This window comes from Oryzias melastigma, linkage group LG4 (genome assembly GCF_002922805.2).
Source record: "Oryzias melastigma strain HK-1 linkage group LG4, ASM292280v2, whole genome shotgun sequence".
NCBI classification, from domain to species: Eukaryota; Metazoa; Chordata; class Actinopteri; order Beloniformes; family Adrianichthyidae; genus Oryzias; species Oryzias melastigma.
This window is the reverse complement of record NC_050515.1, coordinates 1835507-1862398: the sequence shown is the minus strand read 5'-3', so window position 1 is coordinate 1862398 and position 26892 is coordinate 1835507. Positions and strand designations below refer to the sequence as shown.

At 39.3% G+C, this 26892-nt stretch overlaps 3 protein-coding genes and 1 long non-coding RNA gene across 8 annotated transcripts; 3 read left to right on the top strand and 1 right to left on the bottom strand.

The window, feature by feature from the left end:
* The first annotated feature begins 409 nt into the window (after positions 1–409).
* Positions 410–5472, top strand: sele (selectin E). The gene is made up of 11 exons (XM_024279459.2): positions 410–649; positions 726–801; positions 1079–1483; positions 2491–2595; positions 2668–2859; positions 2931–3122; positions 3203–3391; positions 3471–3656; positions 4631–4810; positions 4880–5012; positions 5094–5472. Exons 1-11 carry the CDS (start codon positions 647–649, stop codon positions 5152–5154), a joined length of 1722 nt encoding a protein of 573 aa, XP_024135227.1. The 5' UTR covers positions 410–646; the 3' UTR covers positions 5155–5472.
* On the bottom strand, positions 4434–5038 carry LOC112150922. Its single transcript, XR_002920032.2, has 2 exons — positions 4891–5038; positions 4434–4802 (listed from the first exon to the last, which is right to left on the bottom strand). It is a non-coding gene; the product is annotated as an uncharacterized LOC112150922 (long non-coding RNA).
* Positions 5473–7668: 2196 nt separating the features above from the next.
* LOC112150730 (L-selectin) lies at positions 7669–8506 on the top strand. Its single transcript, XM_036211418.1, has 2 exons — positions 7669–8168; positions 8242–8506. Exons 1-2 carry the CDS (start codon positions 7829–7831, stop codon positions 8367–8369), a joined length of 468 nt encoding a protein of 155 aa, XP_036067311.1. The 5' UTR covers positions 7669–7828; the 3' UTR covers positions 8370–8506.
* A 63-nt stretch (positions 8507–8569) lies between these two features.
* Positions 8570–25544, top strand: LOC112150899 (selectin P). Of its 5 annotated transcripts, XM_036211415.1 has the most exons (22): positions 8747–8917; positions 9006–9045; positions 9572–9751; positions 11041–11130; positions 11207–11228; positions 11298–11655; positions 11726–11795; positions 11862–12242; positions 12318–12425; positions 16038–16223; positions 16297–16479; positions 16680–16865; positions 16942–17127; positions 17202–17387; positions 19955–20140; positions 20690–20875; positions 20974–21159; positions 21239–21424; positions 23084–23272; positions 23345–23530; positions 23603–23719; positions 25062–25544. In XM_036211415.1, the coding sequence occupies exons 6-22, from the start codon at positions 11653–11655 to the stop codon at positions 25121–25123; spliced, it is 2787 nt and encodes a 928-aa protein (XP_036067308.1). In that variant the 5' UTR covers positions 8747–8917; positions 9006–9045; positions 9572–9751; positions 11041–11130; positions 11207–11228; positions 11298–11652; the 3' UTR covers positions 25124–25544. The 5 variants fall into 5 exon arrangements, with proteins under 5 accessions (XP_024135196.1, XP_036067310.1, XP_036067307.1 ...); XM_024279428.2 differs by lacking the exons at positions 8747–8917; positions 9006–9045 and adding an exon at positions 8570–8705; XM_036211417.1 differs by lacking the exons at positions 8747–8917; positions 9006–9045; positions 25062–25544 and adding exons at positions 8570–8705; positions 24696–25046.
* The last annotated feature ends 1348 nt before the right edge of the window (positions 25545–26892 follow it).

The following is a 26892-nucleotide window of genomic DNA, read 5'->3' as shown; positions in this document are numbered from 1 at the left end:
TATTCTATTCTATTTTGTTCTATTCTGTCCTTTTCTAATCTACTCTATTCTATTCTATTCTGTCCTTTTCTATTCAATTCTATTCTATTCCATTCTATTCTATTAAAAGTGGTGTTTGTGTTTACAAACATACAAAGACATTTGAAGTTTTTTAAAGAATCAAACAACTTCAAAAACTTTATTTAAAAAAATATTGTCTTAGTAACAGATTTGTAGAATGGCGCTGAATTGTAATATATTAAAAAAAGACAAATAATTTGTGAAAATAAAAAATATATTGTCTTCTTTCTGCTTCTTTTCACTTATTTATTAGTGCTGATGCTGTTTTTTTCCCTATAATGTTCAATTTGTGTTGATGAAAACAGACTAACAGTAAGAAAGAAAGGAAATATGAAAACTTTTATTTTATAATCAGAACACAAAAGGGTCAGGAAGGTTTCAGAAGACTGAGGGGGGTGGGACGGTGTTGTAGTGGAGGGGATTCTTGAGTTGGAATTTCCAGCGAAAAAATCCTGAGCGTGACGACAGCTTCCAGGAAATCTGGACCGGGTCAGGAAAGTATAAACGTCGGAGCCATCCCGACCCAGAACCCAGAATCCCTGCAGACACTCACTGGACTTCTGAGGCTCCTTAAGAAACTCTAAACATGGTGAGTGCAGCTGGACCAACATCTAGAGGTGATTTGATAATATTGATATTTTATTGATTTGGTTTTCTGTCGACAGAAACTCTCTGGGTTTAATTCAGTTCAGCTTCAGGACTCTTCATCGTCTTGGATCCGATTCTTCCTTCTCTGCTCCGGTTTGTATTTTTGACTAAAATTAATCTTTAATTTGGTGGAAAATTATGACAATGACTTAACTTAAAAATTAAAATAATTTAGTACACTTCATATTTTTTGCATTTATTCAATGTAAATAAATAGTTTAGCATATTTAATCACTTTCGTGCCCCACTATCATATATAGTAAAGTGAAGTAATGATTCATTGGGATAACTCTTTTTTATTATTACAATGAGTAAAAACACATTAAACCTCATGTTGGAATTGATCTTTGAATCCTTCTCTGCCCCTCAGTGCTGTCTCTGTGGGGAAATGTGGCCGGCTGGTCGTACCACTGGTCCGACCACAACATGGAGTGGGAAGAAGCACGAAAGTGGTGCCAACAGAGATACACGGACATGGTGGCCATCCAGAACCAGGAGGAGATCCTCCACCTCAGCAGAAGTCTTCCAAAGAGTGACAGCTACTACTGGATCGGGATTCGTAAGATCAACGACGTCTGGACGTGGGTGGGAACCAACAAGCCCCTGACCCCCGAAGCCACCAACTGGGCAGCGGGGGAACCCAACAACGGGAATGACGGCTCCAAAGAAGGTCAACCTGAGGACTGCGTGGAGATTTACATCAAAAGGACGGAGCAGGCGGGGAAGTGGAATGACGAGAGATGCTCCAAGAAAAAGGCAGCTCTGTGCTATACAGGTGAGAAATGAATTTTTAACACTTTAACTACCCATCAAGACAAAATCAATTCAAAAATGTTTTGAATCTGCTGCTCATTGCATAGATCTGCAGCCTTTAAGAGGCCAATCATTCCAGACCACAACCCAGTAGGAGCCACAAAATCTAGCAGAAAAAAAATAAAATTAACATTTTAGCAGAAATGAAAGATGAACGTAAAAAAAAAATAGCCTTTTACCCCAAAATACAATTTTTTGCCCACAAAACAATAATTTGTGTCACAAAAAACATACTTTTCCCCACAAAACACACTTTTTTTCTACAAAATACAAATATTTTTGCCCACAAAATACTTATTTGTGCCAATATAACACTGATTAATGCCCACAAAACACTAATTTGTGGTGGAAAAATACCAATTTGTGCCAAAAAATTGCCAACTTGTGCCCACAAAATACTTATTTGTTCCCACAAAACAGCAATTTGTGCCATAAATTAAATTTTTTTTCCACAAAAAACGAATTTTTCTACAAAATACAAATATTTTTGCCCACTAAATACTTATTTGTGCCCACATGATGCTAATTAATTCCCACAAAACACTAATTTATGGAAGGAATATACCAATTTGTGCCACAAAATGCTATTTTTTGCCCACAAAATACAAATGTATTCATACAAAACATTAAATTTGTCCCAACAAAAAATGTATTTGTGCCCTAAAAAACTTGAATTGGTTCACACAAAATATGACGATGCTTTTTTAACTTTTGACAGAGGTTTATATGACATCTTTTCAAAATAAAAGACACCCAGAGTCGCATAAATAGTCTCAGTGCAGCAAATGTAGTGGTAGGTAATGCGAGGTAAGCAGTGATCAATTTCCAAATAGTCGACTATTAAAATCATAATTTGTGGCCGCCCTACTCACAATCAGTGTTTTTAAATGTAAGTTTTCTAAGAGTGTTCGACCATTTGGATGAAGTCAATCAGCAGATTTAATACTTCTTCTCTTCGTGTATCTGCAGCTTCCTGCACTGACGACTCCTGCTACAACGGAGAGTGCATCGAGACCATCAACAACCACACGTGTAAATGCCTTCCAGGATTTTACGGATCCAGATGTGAGCATGGTGAGAAACGGCAGCCACATTCACCACAGATTTCGCTTCTGCAGCTTCAGTGACTGCATGTACGTTCTGCAGTTGTCCAGTGCAGAAAGGAGGACGTGATTCCCCCCGAACACGGACACGTGGACTGCTCCCACAAGAACGGAGACTTCTCCTACGACTCGCTGTGCCGACACTCCTGTGAGGACGGATACAGGCTGACGTCAGCAGGCATTCAGAGGTGCACCGACATGGGCCTCTGGTCAGAGGAGTCCCCTCAGTGCCAACGTGAGTTACGGTGAAGCTCAAATCAACCCATTTGTTCATGAAAATACTGAATCTTTTCTTTTCCTGGACAGTGGTGAAGTGTAAGGATCTGTCTCCTCCTCCGGCTGGACTTATGGAGTGTTCTCATCCTCTGGGGAACCACAGCTACCAGTCTGAATGTGTATTTTCCTGTGCTGAGGGTCATAAGCTGGATCCTCCCTCCTCTAGCGCTCTGCTATGTGAATCTTCAGGCCTCTGGAGCGCCTCAACGCCATCTTGTGTTGGTACGAGTGCATATTTGCAAAATACTTTGTTTCCCTTTGAAATTGATACAAAAAATATTGATTTCTAAACCTTCTTCCAGCTGTTCAGTGTCCTGCTCTCCAGGATCCAGAGAACGGAATGGTCCGATGTGGAGAGGAGACAGAGCTGAAGTTCAGCTTCAAAGCAGACTGCAGCTTCAGCTGTGAAGCAGGCTTCACTCTAACAGGGCCTGGTGAGGTCACCTGCACATCGGCAGGTGTCTGGAGCGGGAAGATACCTGAGTGTGTTGGTAGGAAACCCCTTTTGGAACCTTTTAGCAATAAATACTGGACTGACACTAAAAGTGTTTTTGATTTTTTCTCCACTAGAGATCAAATGTCCAGTTCCAAAGAAAGACGCTCAGCTCATCCCAGAGTGCAGCAAACCTCCCAACAACCTGGGAGTAAACTCCACCTGCAGCTTCAGGTGTGAACCGGGCTTTGAACTGCAGGGAGCGGCCCACAGGAAGTGCTCTGAGAATGGACAGTGGAGCGGCGTCGCCCCCACATGCAAAGGTCTCATCTCCACTTTGTTTAGCCTGTAACACCTGAGGCGTCATCGGTGACACAGAATCATTAACAAACCGTAACAACTGTTAAGATGATCATTGCAGTTGATTCTGAGCTGTTTTTCTCCTTCAGAATCTGTTGGAATTATCACTTTAGCAATTAAAAACTAGATAGTATTACCTGAGATAATGCTTGTGAATGTTGTAAACTGAATGTAGCTGCTGAAGAAGCTGAAAGCTGAAAATGCTGAAAATGAAAGCTTGCTAAAATGTGCGATCAATGCCAAATTAAAAAAAAAAAAAAAAAAATAGCCTAATCCTAAAATATTAGCTAAACTCCAAATTATCCTTGAAAAACTAGAAACATGTCTAATTTAGCCAAAACAGCTAGCATACTGTTAAAGAATTAGCTAAACTCCAAATGAGCCTAAAAACTGGAAAAATGCATAAATTAGCCAAAACAGTTAGCATGTTGCCAAAATATTTGTTAAACTCCAAATTATCCTTAAAAAAATAGAAACATGTCTAATTTAGCCAAAACAGCTAGCATAACGCTAAAATATTAGCTAAACTCCAAATTACCTTACAAACCCAGTAGATGCTGAACCTTTTAAAGTTTGAATGGTCTCTAGTATGTGCAGAAGTCCACAAGTGTCAAAGTGCAAAAAGTTTTTGAAGAATTTGAGTTATTCCATATTCATTTCCTAAGGGGCATATTATGCTCAATATTTTTCAAAGAACTATAAAGTATGAATACCAAAAATACAAGCAGTAACGTCCTGAATGAGCTGAACGTTTTGAAACCAATATTACTGAAATCACTGAAAATATAAGTTATTACAAGCTGAAAAACATACATGGAAAGGAGCAGGAGAATCACTGTTGTGTGAATGCTCACTAAGCAATCACATGAGAGCTCCAGTGTTAGAGGGTTAAACCCGTGTTGTGGTCAGTGAAGTCTGACGTGTCTCTCTCCCTCAGCCGTTCGATGCCCTCCACCCGAGGCTCCTGAAAACGGCCACATCAACTGCTCGGACGGCCCTCCCGTCTTCACCTCGCAGTGCTCCATCACCTGCGATGAAGGTTTCACGCTAGACGGACACGAGCTGCTGACCTGCGGTCGCCATGGCAACTGGACTGGGAAGCCCCCCACCTGTCAAGGTAAATCGAAGCATCCTAAATGTGAATTTGGCGGTTTGGTGGAGTCACTCACGTCTTTTGTTTTTCCAGCTCCTTCATACCAGATGTCTGCCATTACCAGCGGTGTGGCAGTAGGGGGCGCTGCTGCGGTCTCAGGACTTTCTCTGGCAGTGTGGATCTTGAAAAGAATGAAGAGTAAAGCTTCCAAATTTGAGTTGAACAGGTGAGCTTCCGCCAGAAAAGCTGGTTAATTTAATGTTTGTTTGTTTGTTTGTTTGTTTATTTATTGCTTTTCTCTTGACAGTAACTCTGACATCGACGAGCCTCCACAGGTTTACAAAAACAGCATCGACAGCCTCATCTAGAGACAGCAAGGGACAGAGCGTGTGCATGAATTTCAGAGTGAAAATGTGACATTTTAGTGTAAAAAAAGGATTTCCCTTAAATTAAATTCATGATCAGATCCGTATCTGCTCCCAGTGGGAGTTTTATGTTGAACAAATTGTTCTTCAGCTTGTCTGAACTCTGAAAACATGGCTGTAAATATGCAGAATTCCTGTCACTGATTTATTGAAGGTATTTATTTATTTGTATTTATTCACTATTTTGGGGATTTTTTTTGTATTCAGATATGTTGTGAAATCTTTTCTGATTTTTTATAAATAAAACGCTGTCATGTGCTATTCGTTGTTGCATCTGTTTCATAACTCAAGCAGCTTTTCTCATATTCAAGAAGGAAGAAGACGAGTTTATTTAAAGATCTGTTCCGTAAAAACGAAGGATTTGAAGTTTGACAGGAGTTTAAGAGTCAGCACTTTCATGGAAGAAAAGCATCAGAACAACGATCGCGTTACAAGTTTCATTTCTCATTAACTTCAGTTTGAAACTGAAGGCAATTCCAGACGGGATTACAAAAATAACCATTAAATGTGAGTGAAAGTCGTTCACTTTCATGTCATTTGTTTGCATTGTTACAGATAACTGCTCCAGCTAGTAGATAAAAGCAGAAATAAATGAAATGAAAAAGCATAACAGGTTTCCTCCACACCACCACAAATTTATCCTGCAAAATCTGCTCCTTTGGCTTTCAAAAGTTTTTATTTTGGGATATTTTTATGGTTTCTTTGGGTTTGCATGAAAATGTGAGCAATAAAATTAAGGCAGATTCTTTTCTGCTGCTCCGTTCATACAAAGTGGCATTTCAAAATGTTTAAAGACAAACAAGAATGTTCCAAAAGACATGGAAACATGGTGTAAAATAGTGAGCATTTGAATCCAAAACACTAAAAAACAGGACATTTTATGTTTGGACTCAAATATGCGCTTTAGAGTTTTTAAAGCCAGAGACTTTTTGTGTATCAATAAAGTTCAGCTGCATAAAAACTGATTTTATTATTAGGAAATCTGAAAATAGTCTACTGGAGTTGATAAAAAAAGACACTTTTCTTCAAAACAGACTCAAAATCTACATATTTTAGTGATTTATAAGTAATAAAAAAACTAATAGACTGTTATTTCTCATTAGGCACAATGACTAATATACATATAATATATCAAATATACATATATCTACTGGACTTCTCAGACAACTCTATTAGAGTGTTTTAACATATATCTGTACATCACACGTCTACTTAGAACCATCTAATATTTGAGTATATATAGGCGTTTTTAAACTTTTACTAAATAAACACAGCAAGTATCCAGCTTCAGAACCTTCTGAATCCCTCGTGGGGTCATGGGGTCATGGGGTCGTGGGGTCGTGGGGTCACTGGACCCAGCTCCGCTCCTATTGGGTGAAAACAGACACCTTGAACAGGTCGCCATGGAGTTGAGGGGTCGCACTCTCACATGCACGCCTCGAAGCAAATCAGAAATACCAATGAGTCTATGAAGCGTGTTTTTCAACTGGGATGCGCTGAGAAAACACACACATGAACAAGAAGAACACGCAAACTCCACACAGAACACGGCTTTGTCGCAGTGAGGCGAGAACACCACCCTGCTATTGTCGATGCTTAAAGCTGAATTTGGCCGCTAAAGATGCTGAAGCTGATAGCTGAAAAAGCTGAAGTCGATAGTTGGAAATGCTGAAGCTGACACCCGGCTAAAATATTAGCTAAATGCCAAATTAGCCTAAAAAAAAAGAAGAAGAAAAAACGTAGGTTAGCCAAAACAGCTAGCATGTAGCTGAAATATTAGCTAAACTCCAAAATAGCCTAAAAAATCTTAGTAAATGACAAAATAATCCAAAAAGCAAACAGAATGACAATTTTCAAAACTTTAAAACCGTAACTTTTCAACATAAATATGAATAATTAAAAAGCAGGAATATTATTCCAGAATAAATCAACTTAAACCTTGAATAACTTTCAATATTTTACTCTTTGTATAAATATATTTTGTCAAAATTATACAAGTTAGAAATAAGTACGAGATAACATCAGGTCATTAATAACAATAAAATGCTCTGGAGGGCCAGATCCGGCCCCCGGGCCGTGACTTTGACACATGTTATAGATGTATTGGTGGATTTTGTATTAAAAATGTTCAGATGCATCCCAACAGCTTCTTTATTAGAAAACAAGAAAACATCTGGAGACTTTCCCTCAAAATAGGCTTAAAAAACTGCACATTTGAGCTATAAATCCTTATCAAAACATCCGTTTTTATCCTAAAGAAAGTGTTTGGTGTGTTCAGCAGTTTTCCTGAAATCCTTCGTCGCCTTCATTCAGCCTCCAGAGCAAACATCCAGCTATTCTATGACAATGTTGGACTGAAGCAACACAGCAGCCGTATAAAACCCAACCACTCCTGCTCATTTCCAGCATGTGGTTATGTTGGAGCGTCACCTCAATTTGAACATTTTATTCTTCTATTTAAAGATGAGCTGGACCATCATCCTGATCCTAGGTGAGTTAAACTCGATCTTCAGATGCATAAACACTTGCTCGATGGATGAATCTCTGCGTTCTTTAAGTTGGCTTCCAGCCTGGGCCGTCCTTCGGCTGGACTTATCACTTTTCTGACTCCAAGACGATGAACTGGACCGAGGCCAGGAAGTGGTGCCAGAGCCGCTTCTCGGACATGGTGGTTTTCCAGAACCAGAAGGAGAACGACTACGTGGTCTCCCTGCTGCCAAACAAGACGAACAGCCCCTACTACTGGATCGGAATCACCAAGAACCACCTGAATGAAACGTGGAAATGGATCGGCCACAACAGCACGTGGGTGGGGGAGGATTCCTGGGCCGCAAAGGAGCCCAACAACGTCCACGTCAACGAGTTCTGCGTGGAGATCTACGTCAACAACAGGTCGAACCGAGGGAAGTGGAACGACGAGAAATGTTCCAACCTCAAATTCCCTGTGTGCTATGAAGGTGAGTAAAGCTGATCGATCGTCTGCAGATAAATCGGTGGATTTGTCCCGATGATGATGATGTTCTGAAACAGCTCAATGCAAAAACACGTCGTGTGAGAGAGGCTCCTGCCAAGAAACCATCGAAAACACGACCTGTCTCTGTGAAGACGGTTTCTATGGAGACAGGTGTCAAACAGGTGAGGACATGTTTTCGGTCTGAATCAGGGGTCTGCAACCTCCGGAGTCACTCTTTTACCTCTCAATAGTGTATATTAGCAAAGTGTTTCTGTGTCTTTCTCATTCCTTTGTGAAGCCTCTACATGTTTATTTTTTTTTTTGTGAACATGTTTGCTTTTCCTTTTGGAGCTTACATGTTCACAAAATTAAAGGTAGAAATGTTCCGTCCTGCTGCTGCTGTGCTGCAACTTTACAGCAAAGCCCTGCCATGCTGCTCACCTGGCAGGTGGGGCGAATGATCTTAATTAACCTGCCAGGTGTGTAAGTCAGAGGCAGCCTCGCCAAGGGAGGCAGAGAACAGAGCAGCTGGCTTTGAGGGGTAATTTTTGGTTGAGCTAGGCTTGTAATTATTTTTTTTTTTTCTTTCCCCCCTCTTTTTCCTCAGCATTCTTGTACTGTTGGGTTTTGTTATTTTAGTTTGAGGTTGGACCTTGGTAGTTTGTAGTGTTTTCTGCTTTTTTTTTTCTTCAGGTAGTTTTAGTGAAGCAGCCCTTAGCGGGAGTTGCTAACTCCGATGGTCGACATGGCGGGGTCAGCAGTCTCCCTGAATTATTTTATGTGTGGCCAAGTTTATGTCCAGTTTTTATGTTATTGTGTCATTTTGTATTTATTCCCCTAGACCTGAGCCCGGTGTGCCTGTTGGATGTAAAAATGTCAAGGTTTAGTATCCCTGCTGGCTTAAGAGGTTGTGTTTGGTTTATGCTTCCTCCAGAATGTACCGATTTCAAATACTGAGCAAAACTTTGGTTAGAAAAAGTCTTTTCCTTTATTAGTGTAAAGGACATTATTTTATGCTGTCCAGAACTGCACTGGGGGGATCTGGTCTGGCTCAAGGAGCTGAGAGTCTTTTATTTTGAAAGGAAATCATACGAACTTCTATCAAAAAAAATAATGACAAATTTCGAGAAAATGCTGTTTTTTTTTATATATATTTTTGTTTTATTAATACCACAACAGAAGCATAATTCATATTATTGAAAAATACATAATAATGAATGTAACACAGAATCAAAATAAGACTTTGTAGCAGGTACTAAGTTTTGATCAGTAAATGAGCTCAAATAGCTCTTTTACTGGTAACGGTTGCAGACCCTCTGATCAAAATTGTTCATCAATTTAAAGGAATTTTGATAGAAAAGTCATCAGTTTTAGTGCATTTTTAATCCAAATGTTTGTTTCTTCCAGCTGTGGAATGTGCTCCCCTCTCCCAGATGGATCATGGATATCAGAGCTGCTCCGGAGGAACCCAGAAGTTCAACACAACTTGTACATTTAAATGCAACCCAGGGTTTCTCCTGATTGGCTCCTCAGCGGTGACCTGCAGGGCCACCGGCGTCTGGAGCCAATCCAGACCTTTTTGTACAAGTGAGTATCAGGAGGAACAGATTTGTGAAATCCAACTAAGTTAAACCTTTAACATCTGAGATGACACCGGTGACACTTAAACACAAAATCTTTAACGTGCTGTAACTTTTCAACCGTTAACGTGATAATTCCAGTGGATTCTCGTCGAGCCGCTGATCTTCTTCAGAATCTACTGGAATAATCAAATTAACAAATAAAATCTAGATAACATAGATTAAAAAAAACTAGATATTTAGCGTTACCTGTGATAATGCTAGTGTGAATGCTGTAAGCGGAATGTGGCTGCTTAAGATGCTGATATGCTGAATCTGAAAGCCTGCTAATGTATTAGCTGAATGTCAAATTAGCTTAAAAAATGTCTAAATTAACCAAAACAGCTAGCATATTGCTGAAATATTAGCTAAACTCTAAATAATCCTAAAAACTTGAAGCAATTCTAATTTCGCCAATATCTTAGCTTGTTGCTAAAATAATAGCTAAACTTCAAATGAGCCTAAAATACTGAAAAAATGTCTAAATTGACCAAAACAGCTAGAATATTGCAAAAATATTAGCTGAACTCCAAATTATCCTAAAACTGGAAGAATGTCTAAATTAGCCAAAACGGCTAGTATAATGCTAAAATATTAACTAAATTCTAAATTATCCTAAAACTTGAAGCAATTCTAATTTTGCCAATATCTTAGCTTTTTGTTAAAATAGTAGCTAAACTTCAAATGAGCCTAAAATACTGAAAAAATGTCTAAATTGACGAAAACAGCTAGAATATTGCAAAAATATTAGCTAAACTCAGAATTAGCCTAAAAACTAGAAAAATGTCTAAATTAATCAAGCTAGTATAATACTAAAATATTAGCTAAACTCTAAACTATCCTAAAAACTGGAAACAATTCTAATTTCACCAATATCTTAGCCAATATACACTTATATGCACAGTTCATTGTATATATTTTTCTACATATTGTTTGTATTTTATATCGTATTTTATATTATGTTCAGTATTTTTATGCCAATTTCTTTGCACTGAAACGGTTGCTGCAATTTCATTGTCCTTGTGATAATGACAATAAAGGTCTATCTGTCTTATTGATAAAATATTATTTAAACTTCAAATGAGCGTAAAATACTAGCATATTGCTAAACGGTGACGCTTTAAACACAAAACCTTTAACGTGTTTGAGGAGAACGAGCCTTTTCTTCTCCAGAATCCACTGGAATCATCACATTAACGGTTGAAAAGTTCCAGTAAATCATCTGGAACTCCGTATTAAAGGCGTCTGAATCCTCAGGTTACAAACATTCCCTGCTGGCCGTCGCCGGGTACGGAGCTGTGTCTCTCTGCATCTGCGTCTGCCTCTGCGGGATCAAACGCAGAAAAAGTCAGTCAATGTGGCAAAACGTGAAGTGAAATCTTGTCGCAACACTTTAAACGTGTTTTTTTTATGTCTCTAACAGGAAGTAAACTTGCTCAAGAAAGGTCAGTGTCAGAGCTGCTTGAACTCTGTCAGTTTTTAAGTTCAGCTGATGTTCTGTTTTTTTTCCACAGGAAACCCGAGGTCGCGATGACCTGAAGAAACGAGAAAACTGGAAATATGTTGCCATTTTATCGGCATACCTGCAAAAATCCTAAATATATGCACGTGTGGCTTGAACATTTGCAGCACTGTGTGTAGATTTGTGAAGAATAATAAATTCAAATGAAGTTTCACATGAAATAAACATTTTGCTTGCATAAATTCTGAGTTTTGTTGTGTAGATTTATTCCCAACACATCAAGAATAAATGGAGTTCTTCTTTTTGGGGGTGGGAGGGACAGAAATAAGAGCAGAAGTGGGATTACTTAACAGGTTTCACTCCTTCCCTTTATGATTCTGGAGATATTTTAATGACCGACAGATAACATGGTAAGACCTTTATCACTTTAAATGGTTCTCATATATAATTTGCTTCATGCATTTGGTATATTTTCTGCAGATATCAGTTGGAATCTCTCAGAACTTCCAGCTCCTTGTGATGACGGGAGTTTTCATTCTGGTGGGAAGAAGTGAGTTCCCTTCACCCAAAACTGTTTTATTTGACTTGATAATCATATGTGACATTTTATACCCAGTGAATCGAGGAGGGGTGCATGCATGGACCTACACCTACAGCAAAGGCTCCAACCTGCAATGGCACGAGGCTCGCCAGTGGTGCCAGAACCACTTTGTGGACCTGGTTTCCATCCAGAACAAGGAGGAGGCTGAATATCTGAACATCTTTCTGCCTCGTAGCCCCAAGTACTACTGGATAGGAGTTCAAAAAGTGGCTGGAATGTGGACCTGGGTGAAAACCAACGAGCCCGTTCCCGTGGAGGCTCAGCGCTGGGCGTCGGAGGAGCCGGACGACTTGGCCGGTCAGGACTGTGTGGAGCTGTACATCAAGAGGGATAAAGACACGGCCAAGTGGAACAATGAGAAATGCAGCAAACGGAAGGAAGCCATCTGCTACGCTGGTAAACCTTTCTGTACTGAAGGAATAAATCTGACTTCTTCATATTTACTTTAAGGCTCTTTTTGTGTTTATTCAGCTTCTTGTACTCGGGAGTCCTGCAACGCTCATGGAGACTGTGAGGAGACCATAGGGAATTTCACCTGCAGATGTCACCCTGGTTTCCTGGGTCTGCACTGTGAGGAAGGTGAGCAAAACTTTCACTAAGAAATAAATGTATTCTTCAGAATTTCATGGATTTAGACATAAGGATGCCACATTTATGGTTTTAAACCAAACGGTAGGTGAAGGAAAGTGAAGTATGTTTACTGTAGCAGTCGTCATAGCGCATAGGTCTAGATGGAGCAGAACTCAATATGCTACAGACCAGTGAGGTGCTAGCATGTACTGTCCAAACTTTTAGAAGGAGGCAGAAGGTTGAGCTGACCCGGGTCTGATTCACTACAGGACACCAGATACAGGAGGCACTAAACAATGACAGGATCCAATGTCCTCAGTATTATCACTTTGACGGGCCAGCCTAAGATTTAACAATATTACTATTAATATTATTAATATTAAGCCTTGCATGGAAACAACCACCTCACATGGTTCCCACAATGCACTCCTGCTGTGGGCAGGATCACTACATTACGTTGAAAGCACCAAACGCGTGTAAGAGAGATTTGTTGTGGGAATCCTTAGTAAGAATAATTTTGAAATATTGAGCAAAATATAGGAAATAAATGAGTCTTAAAATGTCAACATTTTAAGTGGCTTATCAACTAGCCTTTAAATATAGTCATGGGCGATGTTTGATCTTTTATAGTAGTTTAAAAAAAATGGAGTTTAGCTAATATTTTAGCAACATGCTACTGTTTTTGGGTAATTTGTTATCTACTGTGGTTTTTATAGGTGAATTTAGTTTAGCTTCTATTTTAGCAACCGGGTAACGTTTTGGCTAATTTGTTGTCCACTGATGATTTTTAAGCTAATTTAGAGCTTCTATTTTAGCAACATGCTAACATTTTTGGGTAATTTGTTGTCTACTGTGATTTTTATAGGTGAATTTAGAGTTTAGCTTCTATTTTAGCAACCGGGTAACGTTTTGGCTAATTTGTTGTCCACTGATGATTTTTAAGCTAATTTAGAGCTTCTATTTTAGCAACGTGCTAACGTTTTTGGGTAATTTGTTGTCTACTGTGATTTTTATAGGTGAATTTAGTTTAGCTTCTATTTTAGCAACATGCTAACGTTTTTGGCTAATTTGCTGTATACTTATGTTTTTTAGGCTAATTTGGAGTTTGGCTCCAATTTTAGCAACATGGCAACGTTTCTGGGTAATTTGGTCTACTGTGGTTTTTATAGGTGAATTTAGAGGTTAGCTTCTATTTTAGCAACATGCTAACGTCTTTGACTAATTTAGTTTACTGAGGAATTTTAGTTTATTTTAGAGTTTTCGTAGTATTTAAGCAACAAGCTAGCTTTTGGCACCCAGTGAGGTTTTTAATGCTAATTTTGAGTTTTTTTTTCATATTTAAGCAACACACTATTTTATTATTATTATTTTTTTTTTTTTGCAAATTGGCATGTATTTAGGGATTTTTAAGCAATTTTACTACAAATTTTGCAGAAATGTAGGTAAGTGCTCTTTCATAGCTCCTTTAATGAAATTTCCAGTCATTCATACATCCCTCCATTTACCTGACCGCTTCTTCCCTTTCGGGGTCGCGGGGTGCCGGAGCCTATCCCGGCTACTGATGGGCGAAGGCGGGGTTCACCCTGGACAGGTCTCCAGTCTGTCTCAGGGCCTCAATCACACACACTCTCACATCCACACCTAGGGACAATTTAGAGTCACCAATGAACCTATGAAGCATGTTTTTGGACGGTGGGAGGAAGCCGGAGTCCCCGGTGAAAACCCACGCATGCACGGGGAGAACATGCAAACTCCACACAGAAAGGTCCCAGCCGGGAGTCGAACCGGGGCCTTCTCGCTGTGAGGCAAGAGCGCTAACCATTGCGCCACCGTGCAGCCCGAAATTTAAAGTTTGCATTTTCAGCAAATCCCTTCAGCAATTAAAGTAAATTGTGTCACCATTTTCAGCAAAAAGCTTCAGCATTTTCAGCGACTTCTTTCAGCAAAAAGCACTCACGGTAGCATTATCGCAGGTAATGCAACATTTCTAATTGTTTCAATTCCTCACACCAGGCTTAGTACAAGACATCTGAAAGGTTGGTGAATATCTGTAAATGTGGCTTAAGACACTGCTTTCCACATAATTGTTAATGCACACAACAGCACGTATTAAAACAAAAAAGGGGATTTTAGCCAACCTTTTAATATAACACACTTCATCAATTTTATTCTCGCTTCCCAAAAAAGTCTGATGATTATCCAAATGCTCCTGGTTCTTCTGACGTCACAACGTTTGACAAAAGTCCACTCTGATCATCTTTTAATCTGTTTTTAAGGCAGTGAGTGGTCTTTTATGATGTTTTTAGCCGAAATCCAAAAACCTGTGCCGTTTTCTAGGACCTAGTTTCTGCAGAGCGGCAAGAGTTCATACTGTAAGCCTGGCTTCATTTCCCATAATTCCTTTGTTTACACGCTTTCCTCCTAGCTCACAGCCCCTCACACCAACGTTAGCGGTGCAACAACAATGGGGAGCTTTCGTAGCTTTCCAGCTAGATCCAGATTCCGGCTCGGACAAGGAAAACAAAGGCGTTTATGGATCTATTTGTTGACAAGTGGATGCGTCAGAAGGGGGCGGGGCATGGAGCTTTCATCACAAATGCTATCTTTTTCAAACTGCATTTTCTTGTCTGTTCGTGATTCAGAAAGATTTTAAAATAGTCATAAATGCAGTTTTGATCTTAATTTTCTTTATAAATGTTGTCCATCAGAAAAACGCCACAAGAACATCTCAAAATCACAATTTTCATTGGAGTAGGTCTTTGAAAAACAATTATTTTACACTTTAAAAAAAAACAATCAATTGTGATATCTGCTTAATGAAGGGGAGACATAAAAAAATAACAGTTTTGTTTTAACATATTGTGCAGAGATTTGGGGAAATGCAGGAAGAACTATCATGGAATCTTTGGTTAAATTGCAAAAAAAAAAATCTATTAGAATAGTGAATAGAACAGGATATTGTGATCCAACTATTTTTTTTTTGTTTGACTAAAAGCTTAAAATTAAAGGACATTGTTTATATTTAGGTATTATAACTTGTTCATTGGGAAAAACAAAATTTAGTTAAAAAAATATACAGAAATTATTTACTTTAAGAGTTAGTCGGTATAATTCAAAAAGTATTTTTTACTTTGAAAAGATGAAAGTTTGAACCAATGTTATGGTTAGTTGTGTTTCAATTCTTAGTGTGAAATTATGGAATACTTTAACTGATAAATTAAAAATAAGATCTTCTTTTGCAGTAAAAAGAATAAATGATTCCAAAGTACGTCTGTAAAAAAATTTGATTTATTTGTAAAATATTGTTTTGTACTTGATTGTATTCATTTGGTTTGCTAAACTGATCAGGACTTGTAGTGTATTGAAGGATTTTTATTGGTTGTTTATTTATTACATTTTTTGTAAATCACTCAAATAGCAACCAAAACCAGCTGACCGACCGATTACGGGTTAAAATATAAACAAAAATTTTGGAGTAAATTTAACAAACTTTCTCAATTCCGCTCTCGCTTCTCAAAAAATCTGATAATTATCCAAATTTTGCTCCTCTTAAGTCAATGTTTGACAAACTCTAAAACCACATCTTCTCTTTTTCCATCATTTTTCTTTGTGTTTGTGCAGCTGTGGCCTGTGAAGTTCTGGCAGAACGCAGACAAAGTTCTCAGCTCTGTGTCCATCCCAACGGACCCAATCGGTTCAACTCTTCCTGCCGTTTCCACTGTGAAGTCGGCTTTCGGCTGGTGGGCGTGTCCGTGTTGGCGTGCCAGGCTGACGGGAGGTGGAGCCACCCCGTCCCTCAGTGTGAAGGTGCGTGGATGACCCGTCAGTCAATCATCTTTTAATCAGGATGTCAGGCTGAACCCCCCCCCGTCTGTCACAGTGGAGCGCTGTCCCGCTCTGAACCAGACCGACTTCAGTTTGAACTGCAGCCATCCCATCAGCCCCTTCAGCTACAACTCCACCTGTCAGTTCTCCTGTGATGACGGTTACGAGCTCGTCGGACAGGAGCGGGTCCGGTGTGACCACACGGGCCGGTGGTCGGCTGGGACTCCAGAATGCTCAGGTGAGCTGACAAACCGAGGATTTACCAACATTAACGTTCTGGGAATCTACATCCTGTCCAGATAAGTTTCAGGTCACTCTTGTCGTCGCTTCCCTTCACACTCATTTATGATTATGAGTCTGTATAAATCCTGTCAGCGTGTATTCATTCCCTTCAGGTCGTTCTGAATGGATGTGTGATTGATATCTCTGCCCCCCCAGTGAGAAAGTGTCCTGCTGTTGTTGCTCCTGCTGGGGGGAACATGGTGTGCCTGGACTCCATAGAGCCTTCCTCCTTCGGCTCGCGGTGTGACTTCACCTGCCAGGAGGGTCACGACCTTTTGGGCGGCAGCTCCATCTCCTGCCTGGCATCTGGAGAGTGGAGCAGCCCCGCCCCCAGGTGTGCAGGTGGGACAGGAACTCTTTCTGAGCGTCAGAAGCGTCGGAGCGTCCTCGCTGAAATAACGGCTCTGCCCCCGTCCAGCTGTGCGGTGCAGAAACCTGAGCGCCCCCCTGCACGGCTCCATCCACTGCCGGGACCCCGTGGGGGAGCACAGCTATGGATCAGAGTGCAGCCTGATGTGTGAGGACGGATTTGAACTCGTCGGGACAAACCTGACCAAATGTTCAGCGCGGGGAAACTGGAGTCATGAACTTCCTGTTTGTCGAGGTATGACATCAGATCCTCTGAGCTGACGTAGATCCACGAGTCTTTGATCGATGGTTTTCTGTCTTTTCCTGAAGTGACACTCTGCCAGACGGTCACCCCTCCCACCCACGGCGTCCTGTCATGCTCACACCCCAACGGCCCCTTCAGCTTTGCCTCCAGGTGCTCCGTCACCTGTAAGGAGGGCTTCGTAGTAAACGGGACATCCGAGGTGGAGTGTTTGTCCTCAGGGAGGTGGAGCGCAGGCGTCCCGACCTGCAGGGGTAAGAGCGATCACCGTGGGGGGTCTTCTGGTTCACATGGGGGGTGGGGGGTAAGAGGAGAAAAATGTGTACAGTCTGCTGGTCGGTCCTCTTAGTCTTTCTCTTTCATATTTGAGTTAGTTTGCAAAAGTGTTTCAAAACGTTCTCTTTATGCTGATGATTCAAACGTTTTTGTTCAAAAATTAAAATTATTGGTTTGATAAATAAGTTTATGATTTATTCAAGCAAAAAAAGGAGAAAATAAACATTTATTTTGATGGAATAATTTTGAAGAAGTTTACATTCTTTAAAGTTATTTTACTGAAAACTCGTCTTTAAAGTTTCATATTTCGTATAATAACCCTGCGACAGACTGGCGACCTGTCCAGGGTGAACCCCGCCTTCACCCATCAGTAGCTGGGATAGGCTCCAGCAGCCCCGCGACCCCGAAAGGGACAAAGCGGACGAGAAGATGAATGAATGAACCCTGAAAAACCCACAGAGTCAAATTTGACCCTCAATTTTTTTCATTATTTCGTTTTTCAATGTATTCTATTTTCAATTTTTCATTTGTATGTTATTTTTAATTGTTTTGGCTGCTTTTAACTTTTCAAAATGAACATATAAAAACCACATTTGTTTAATTAACTTTAAAAGTTGTTAAGATTGTTGTTGGGTCCTCCAGGGTTAAACGTAAAGTGTTTTTATAAATCATGTATTGTGCTGAAAATGTTGTTGTTCAGTTTTATTGCCTCATTTTAAGTGTTGTGTTGAAGTGTTACAGAATAAACGTACAACCAATTCAATGGTGTTGTGTTTGCCATAGAAAAGAGTTCATCAAATAACACAAGTTAGATAGAGAACAAACACTTTGTTTACTAGCTCAGGATTGTTGAAATGTTAAGATTAGTAGAACAAAAAAATTATATTTTGCACTATTAAGACTGAATCCAGGGGAGGTTCCATCTTTCAGTTTTATAGAGCAGTTTGCATTATTATAACTATTACAGAAGAAAGAGACAAATTAATGAAGACAGCTGAAGATAAAGTTGTGATTAACAGAGTCAAAGGCTCTGTAAAAGTCTAAAAAGAGTATAAAACAGAAACCAGGTGTGAGTAATCTAGAATGTCAAAAACAATATAAATATTGTGAGATGTGTCTGTTTTGTATGAATCCGGATTGGGTCTCTGCAATAACTGAATTTAGAACTTTTGGCAAAGACAGATGCAAGAATCTTGTAATTATTATTTAATAGACATATTGGGCGGCGATTGTCAATGAGAAGTACATCTCTTTTGGATTTTGGTATAAGGGTGAGTAGAACTTGATTTGACGTTGGAGGAAGGATGCCTTTTTCTATGCTCTCTAAAAATACCTGGGTTAGAAAAGGGGCAATTTGTTTATAAAACTCCCCAGTTAACCCATCTGACCCAGGAGACTTTTTATTTTTAAGATGGTTAATAGAGGAAAGAACTTCATTTTCTGAAAGAGTCACATAAATCACGTTCAGATGGATGTATTTGTTGTATAATGTAATTCAGAAACGAATATTCTGAATTATAATAGGGTTATAAAGGTTTTTACTATGTTCATGGGCATAAAGTTTACTGTAGAAAAGGCTAACATTGTTTTGGCTCGATGTTTCTCCAGCTGAAAAAAGTAAGAAGAGTTACTCTCACCTTCTTCTAACCATTTCAGCTTTGATCTGACAAAGGCTCCTTCAGCTCTGTTCTTACGAATACTGTCTATATCATCGTCATTGTCATTAATCATTTACTCCATGGCATCAAAGTGGGTGTTAATCAGGTTTGAAAGAACATCAACGGTGTCATTATCACAACCGCTGCTTCTCCTCTCACCTGGAGGCGTTCCCAGCAGCGCTTTTTTGGGATCCGGTTCTTTGCATGGAGTCTACCCAGTAGAAATAGGCGGGAAGAAACTCTTCTTCCTCCGGGATGACCGTGTCTTGTTCAGCATTATCCTTCTGGGTGTAGTCATGACCCGCACCGCTAACAGCACTGCGGCTGCTAGCCATGGCTTTGCTCTCCTTAGAGGTCCTTTTCCTTTCTCGAGATGGCATTGAACAGTTTATTTTGTTTCCTTTTTGGTCTGTAACAACAAGAACTTCAAAAGGAGCGTTTAATTAGTCAGTTTCCACATTTAAAAAGTTTGGCGCAACAAGTTGAAAACTAACGTCCGCACAAGCCGCCATCTTGGTCAGCCCCCCGCCACACAGACTCTTCCTGGAGGGAATAGTTGGCATCATGTTTACGTTGGCGCGTTTCCAACCGCTCATTTTCGTGGGTGTGGGAGGGGCTGCTGCAGACAGCGCAGGTTTTTACAGGATTACTCTTAAATTCATGAACAGATCAAAATACCGTTTTGGGGTTTTTTATGGTGAGGAATGAACAGTAAAATGCATTTAAAACCTCAAAAAATAGAATTCTCGTGGTGGGGGCTCTTTAAACCAAAAGAAAAAGCGAGCTGACATCTTTCAAAAGTTATTTGTTTTTACTTCTAGAGGATAAAAATACCATTAACAAACTCTTCCTTCGTTTTGCTTTTCTCTGAACGTTTTCCTCCTCAGCCCTGACCTGTCCCCCTCTGACCGTCGTCTCTCATGGTTCCACTCTCTGCTGGGATCCACATGAAAGATCCAGTTTTGGTTCTCGTTGTACGACGTCCTGTGAGGACGGGTTTCTCCTGAACGGGACGGCTGACACAGAGTGCTCCTCTGGAGGCACGTGGACCTCTGATGTCCCCGTTTGTTTGGGTAAACTTCTCTGTATTCTGATTTTTTTTTGGTTTTTAAAGATGAATTCTGTTCAGTTTTTTCATTGACACAATGCAGCATCTTCACTAAGAATATAAGAAAATATCGATTCAGTGAAATATCGCGATACTTCATTTGGTGATACTTGATACTCGATTTAAAATGCTCAAGACACATTTTATCTTTTAGAGTTTTTTTCTTATGTGGAAAAATACTTTGTTTCAAAAATCAGACAATGTTGACTTTTAATAAAAATGTCTTGAATTACCAAAATAAAAGCACCTTGAAACTGCTTGGTTAAAATCAACTTGTATATAGGATACAGTTGCAGAGATCGTTGTTTTGATTATTAAATCAAATGTATTTTACAATTATATGTGTGAACGGTGCATTAATATTCAGATAACGTTTTTTTCCGAGTCACAATTGAAAATAAAAAGGAAAATATTGTTTCTGGTACTTTCTTGAGATATATTGTATTGTGACACGCATCGTATCGCAATATGTATCGCCTCTAATCATCACCGAACTCTGATTCTCTGCTCGCAGTGAAAAAGTGCTCGGCTCTCAGATCTCCCGCCCACGGCTCTCTGAATTGTTCGGACCCTCATGGAAAGTTCAGCTTCGCCTCTCGATGTTCGACGGCGTGTGACGAAGGTTTTGTCCTGAACGGAACAGCTGACGTCGAGTGTTCCTCTCAGGAGACGTGGAGCACAGAACCTCCGGAGTGTCTGGGTAGAAAAACATGAATCCACTTCTGTTTCAATGTCAAAGTTTTCATTTTTCATCTCTTACGTTAAAATCACCAAACTCCACTTCCCTTCATTTTCCAGCAAAGTCGTGTCCTCCTGTCAGCTCTCCTGCTCACGGTTCTCTGGTCTGCTCCGACACACATGGAGAGTTCAGCTTTGGTTCTCGCTGCACATCCGCCTGTGAGGATGGATTTGTCCTGAATGGAACCGAGGAGACAAACTGCACCTCTTCTGGCGTTTGGAGCGCAGACATCCCAAGATGCATTGGTACAAATCTTCCTTCCTGTCGTGATGACATAAACCGAACATGCGTCTTCATTTCAATCTTCATCCGTTCTCTCCTCAGCTCAAAGATGCCCTGGTCTCCGCCCCCCCTCTCACGGCTCGTTGGCGTGCTCGGATCCTCACGGAGAGTTCCGTTTGGGTTCTCGGTGCTCTTGGACCTGTGAGAGAGGCTATCAACTGACGGGGGCAGGAAGCACGGAGTGCACGTCTGCAGGAACATGGAGCGATGAGGCGCCTCTTTGTCGAGGTAACCATCATTGAAGTGAACGAGGATCTTAAATGGAACGAGCGCTTGTTTACATGTAAACAACAATTAAAATACACATAAAAGGGAAGAAAAACCTGTTTATATTTACTAATAGTTACTCCTAGAAAAATAATCTCGTCAAATTAAAAAAATGATAATTATTGTAAACCAATAATAGTTCTCTCTTGATAACAGTGGGTAGAGTAAAGGGTACCTGAATATGTTTGTGGTGGCCAAACTAACAGATAAACCCACTAAACTCTGTGCTAAATTTAGCTACTATCAATATTTTTTACTTTATTTATTAAATTTATTGCTATAAGAGTGGTTTATTGTTGATTACATTTTAACAAGGGAACACGCATAAATCATTCTTTAGACTTGAGCAATTGGAACTGAATGAAGAAAAAATCTAATGTTTCTGCTTGTATTTATCTATTCTCTTGTCTTTTAAACATTTTTTGAATGCAGCTTTGATTGTAGTTTCTTTAATGTAGATTCCAGTGAGTTCCTGATGTGTGTCTGTCTCAAAGTTGTGCAAATGCGACTTTGAAAGGATTTTTCCTCCTGTTGCTTTTATCTTCTGAAACAAATGAAAAAAAGAGATTGAATTATTTATAGGGGAGCTTTTAATTTGGCATTTAACATAAAAAATACAGTTTTAAAATCAACAAAATCTGCAAACTTTAGCAGTCGTGATTCAACAGATTATCTGTGTGTTCTCTGCTGCCTGTTTTGTTGATTATTGCTTTTTCTGTAAGAGAATCAAAGACGTATGAACAGAAGATGCTTTTACCCAAACTTCAAGGCAGTAACACTAAAATAAAAGAACAATATAACATGCTTAACCCTAGAACACTTTCACTATAAGAAGTTACACCATCACTTTTGTAGGGGGATTTTTATCCAAAATAATACACCCAATAAAAAGTATTTCTCATAAAAAAATGATCAAAGTAGGACGAAACATGATAAATTAGAGCAGTTTTCTTTTATTTTCAACTGTGATAGAAACAATAGAAAATAAAATCCTAAAAACATGCTTGAAAAAATTAGCAATTTGAGAACAAAAAAATCTTTAAAAATAAATAAATGAAATATTGATACTGGAGACTTGGTCTTTGGTCCACACATTCCCGGGACGTGAAACTTTACCCAGGAACCCGTGACACTCAGAAAAATGCAACTTATTGTATAAAATCTTTTTCTCGGGTGAAAATCACCCGTTGATAATTCTCTAGAGATAAGGATTGACTGTTAAATAAATCTTTAACTCTGTAAAGAATTCCAAATTTTTTGCAAATTTTGTTTTTCAAATGATTAATGTGAGATTTCCATTTTAAGTTTTCATTTAGAAATTTTATTTCTTATTTTACAAAAGTTAAGTTGATCAATATTTAGTGTTACATTTTCATCTGTTTAGCAAATACTAAAAATCATAAACTTTGTTTTCTCCCAATTCAAAAATAACCTTTTTGAAAAAACGAATTTATACTTTAGCTGTTTCTTCCTTTAACGCCAACATTAGTTCAGATAAATTTGTTCCGGAGTAGAAATTAACAAATCAAGGAAGATCATGAAAGAATGTATTTTTTTTGTTCCATAATTGTGTTAAAACACTAAAGCTAACCTGAACCTGCTGTCAAATGTTTTACAAAGTGCAACAGTGCCCCCGTCTGGTGACAGCGCCTCAGTACGGGAGGATGAACTGCAGCCTCCTGGACCCCCCCTTCAGTTTCGGCTCCCGCTGTGACTATGACTGCAGCGAGGGCTTCAGGCTGAAAGGTGCAGCTTCAGTGACATGTGACCCCTCAGGCCGCTGGAGTCCAGACGTTCCCACCTGTCGACGTGAGCCCCGCCCACACGTAGAACCCTGTTATGTCAGAACCATGGTTCTCATCTCTCTGCTGTGGTTCTCAGCTGTGCGGTGTGCAGCCCTCCATCACTCGTCACCCGTGTCCATGAACTGTTCCCATCCGCTGGCTAACTTCAGTCTGGGCTCCGAGTGCGTGTTCACCTGTAAAGACGGATTCTCCCTGAACGGCTCCACTTCTCTGCTTTGCTCCTCCTCTGGGTCCTGGAGCGACCAGATCCCCACCTGCACAGGTATCTCTCACAGGTTAAAACGACTGAATTAAAGGTGATGTGTGACCTTGACATCGTGTGATTTGTGTTGAGGTCGCTCTCTGGGGTTGAAGATCTTGCAGTATGCCGCTTACGGAGCAGCCTGTGGCGCTCTGGCGCTCGTCCTGTTTGGACTGGCTGACCTGATGACCAGACATTTGAGGAAAGGAGGTGAGATTCGTGCTGGTGTTGAGCCTTAGTCACAGATCACCTCACGGTGGATACGGGGAAAATGGTCAAACCTGTACGGGGAGCACAGGCAGTGCGGTGTTGTGCCAAGGTACCTTCCCCTGCCAAAATGTGTATCCCGGTCTCAGTGTTGGATCGTTTCATTACAGCCATATTTTCTCCCAGGTGGATGATTACGACGAACTTTATTCTGGGGTTTTTATGAGTTTACCATAATGTTTGATTTTTTTTTTATTTAATTTATTTTTTTTACCACATATTGTACGTAAAACAAATATTTATTAATTGTCCGTTATTACAAGTTTCCATAACAGTCGCTTTGATAAATCCTGTTTTTTGTCTCAAAGTACTCAAACAAAGGTTGTTTATTTCCCCCTTCTTTAACCCTAGAGAACTCTCTCCCGGTGCTGAAGAATTTGTAGGATTTTCTATATTCGTTTTCTGAGTCTCAGGGTTTCCTGGGTAAAGTCTCCAGGAATGAGTGGACCAAAAGCTGAGTCTCAAGTATCATTTTTTTTTTTTAGGAATTTTTTGTTCTCAAATTCCTAATTTTTCAGTCATTTTCAAGCACGTTTTTAGGATCTTCCTGTTTTTATTTTCCTTTTTTGTTTCATATATCACAGTTGAAAGGAAAAGTACTCTAGTTTATCTTCATATTTTGATGTACTTTATGAGACACTTGAAGATGTTAAAACAAAAATGGCGTCTTCATTGTCTTTGTCACTTTAGTGAAGTTACAGAATGAGCGGCGTTGAAGAAGAAAATGAAAAAGCCTTTCGGAGAATTTTTGGTTTTATTTAAGAGACGACCAATGCAGGTACATTGTGAAAACGAAAAAGCATTTCTATTAATCCATTTTAATTTTAACAGTTAATTTCTGTAATTTAACTTTGGTGCTAATTTACCAAATAACTTTGAAAATGAAATATCGAATGCCATTTTCTTTATTATGTCACAGAATGATCAGCGTTGAAGATGAAAAGGAAAAAGCCGTTCAGAGAATGGCTTTTTCATTTCATTTACGAGACAAATAATGCAGGTACGTTGTTTAAAATGAAAAAGCATTTCCAGAATTGACTTTTATTTTAAATATTCAGTCTCAAATGCTTCCACACAGGCGTGTCGTATGAATTTGAGTTTTTTTAACCCCCTAACTCCCTTTTATGATGCAGCCGCTCCTCTTTACAACCCTCCACATGTAGGACAACCCAAAAACCTGCAGCACCTGTACAGGTCGACCCCCCCATCCGGTGCATGTGACTGAGGCTTTAATCATCTTCACATCATGTTTGCAAACGTTTCTGATTCTGATTTTCTTTTGCAGGAAGTGCTATGAAGTCTGAGGATCTGTGGGTGGATTCTGTAAATCCAACCTTTGAATTATAATCGTTTTTCTTAGATCAGTTAGTGTAAGCATTGGTATTTATTGCATCCTGTAAAGTTTATATACTACCTTTACCCTGCTATCAGACCGCGTGACAGACAAATCCAACTCCTTCATTCTGTCATTTATCTATTATCAGCCTCAGACTTTTTATTTTTAAGTCATTAAAGAGCAGAAGGGAGTAAAACTTCACACCTGAGGAGAGAAAATCACTAAAAACTAAAGACTTGGAGATCGTGGCTTATCAACACCTACAGTTGCCAACAACATACAGTATGATGAGCCTGTTTGATACTTGGATTAAGATGTTTTATTTTAGCTATTTGTATGGTAATTCTTTTTATTTTGTATTATATTGTGTACATGTGCTTTTTACATCATAGTCAGACGACTACAGATAAAAACTAGTCTTTGGCTAATAAACCATGTGTATTTTTAAACAGCATTGTCCCCTTTTAATTAAACTAATAGTACTGTTATTATTATTATGACTCGTAAATGAGCAGAAATCTAAATTCCTGAAAGGAATCTGAGGCGATCGGTCACTATTACCACACCGGCTAGTGATCCTAAAACTCAGTCCTGTCGTCTCGTTTTATCTCTTTCATGTTGTTAATCCTCAATTTAAAATCAAAACCAGATCTTCACTTGATTTACCTAAACCTGATTTACTGTATTTTCCAGAGTATAAGTCAGTTTTTTTCATAGTTTAGCCAGGGGTGAGACTTGTACTCGGTAGCAACTTAATTGTTTATTTTTGTTTTTATTTAAATATTTTTATATATTTATTGTACTATATTTTTTATATATATATTTTTCCAATATTGTCTTTTGTTGTTTCAACTAACAACCGCCAGAGGGCGCTGCATCCGAAGAAGTGCCGTTCAAAAATAACATGGAAGAGAATCTGATTGTTTTCCTCTTAAACTATTATATTTTTCTAAAATCAAAAGATTAGTATTCTTGTACTTCTTTATTTGTTTATTTTAGTTACACCGGGCTTCGCGGATTTGTTCTGAAACGTCAGACTTTTTTCCTAAAAGTGTGACTTTTACTCCAGAGCGACTTATATCTGGTTTTCTTTGACTTGATCAGATATTTTTTGCTCTCGCGACTTATACTCCAGAGAATAGTTCAACAGTTCAACTCCCGGCTGGGACCTTTCTGTGTGGAGTTTGCATGTTCTCCCCGTGCATGCGTGGGTTTTCACCGGGGACTCCGGCTTCCTCCCACCATCCAAAAACATGCTTCATAGGTTAATTGGTGACTCTAAATTGCCCCTAGGTGTGAATGTGTGTGTGATTGAGGCCCTGAGACAGACTGGCGACCTGTCCAGGGTGTACCCCGCCTTCGCCCTTCAGTAGCCGGGTTAGGCTCCGGCACCCCCGCGACCCCGAACGGGAAGAAGCGGTCAAGAAAATGGATGGATGGATGGATATATAATTTAACCCTACAAAACCCAAAGAGTCAAATTTGACCTCTGTTTTTTCTTTTTCTTAATTATTTATTTTTGGCCACTGTTAATTGCTGCTTCTCAAAATGAACAAACAAATTTGTCAAATTAATATTAAAGACCTTGGAAAAATTATTATTCAATCATTTATTTGTATAGCCACTTTTCTGCTGAACAAAAATAATTATTTAAAACACAAAAAGTCATTAAACACAATAGATAAATGGAATGATAATAAAATAAACATAAAAATAGAAATAAAGGAAATGTTTTGGCTAAAATTTGACTGCACAGATTAAAAGATGGACATAAAAATGA

What these genes read in the sequence shown, in the direction of transcription:
- sele (XM_024279459.2), top strand. An exon ending in GAAGATACCTGAGTGTGTTG is followed by an intron (nt 3,392 to 3,470) that starts GTAGGAAACCCC and finishes TTTCTCCACTAG; the next exon opens with AGATCAAATGTCCAGTTCCA. An exon ending in CGTCGCCCCCACATGCAAAG is followed by an intron (nt 3,657 to 4,630) that starts GTCTCATCTCCA and finishes TCTCTCCCTCAG; the next exon opens with CCGTTCGATGCCCTCCACCC.
- LOC112150730 (XM_036211418.1), top strand. Translation starts at nt 7,829, where the DNA reads ATGAACTGGACCGAGGCCAGGAAGTGGTGCCAGAGCCGCTTCTCGGAC. An exon ending in ATTCCCTGTGTGCTATGAAG is followed by an intron (nt 8,169 to 8,241) that starts GTGAGTAAAGCT and finishes GTTCTGAAACAG; the next exon opens with CTCAATGCAAAAACACGTCG.
- LOC112150899 (XM_024279428.2), top strand. An exon ending in TGAACTTCCTGTTTGTCGAG is followed by an intron (nt 17,128 to 17,201) that starts GTATGACATCAG and finishes CTTTTCCTGAAG; the next exon opens with TGACACTCTGCCAGACGGTC. An exon ending in AGACGTTCCCACCTGTCGAC is followed by an intron (nt 23,273 to 23,344) that starts GTGAGCCCCGCC and finishes TGTGGTTCTCAG; the next exon opens with CTGTGCGGTGTGCAGCCCTC.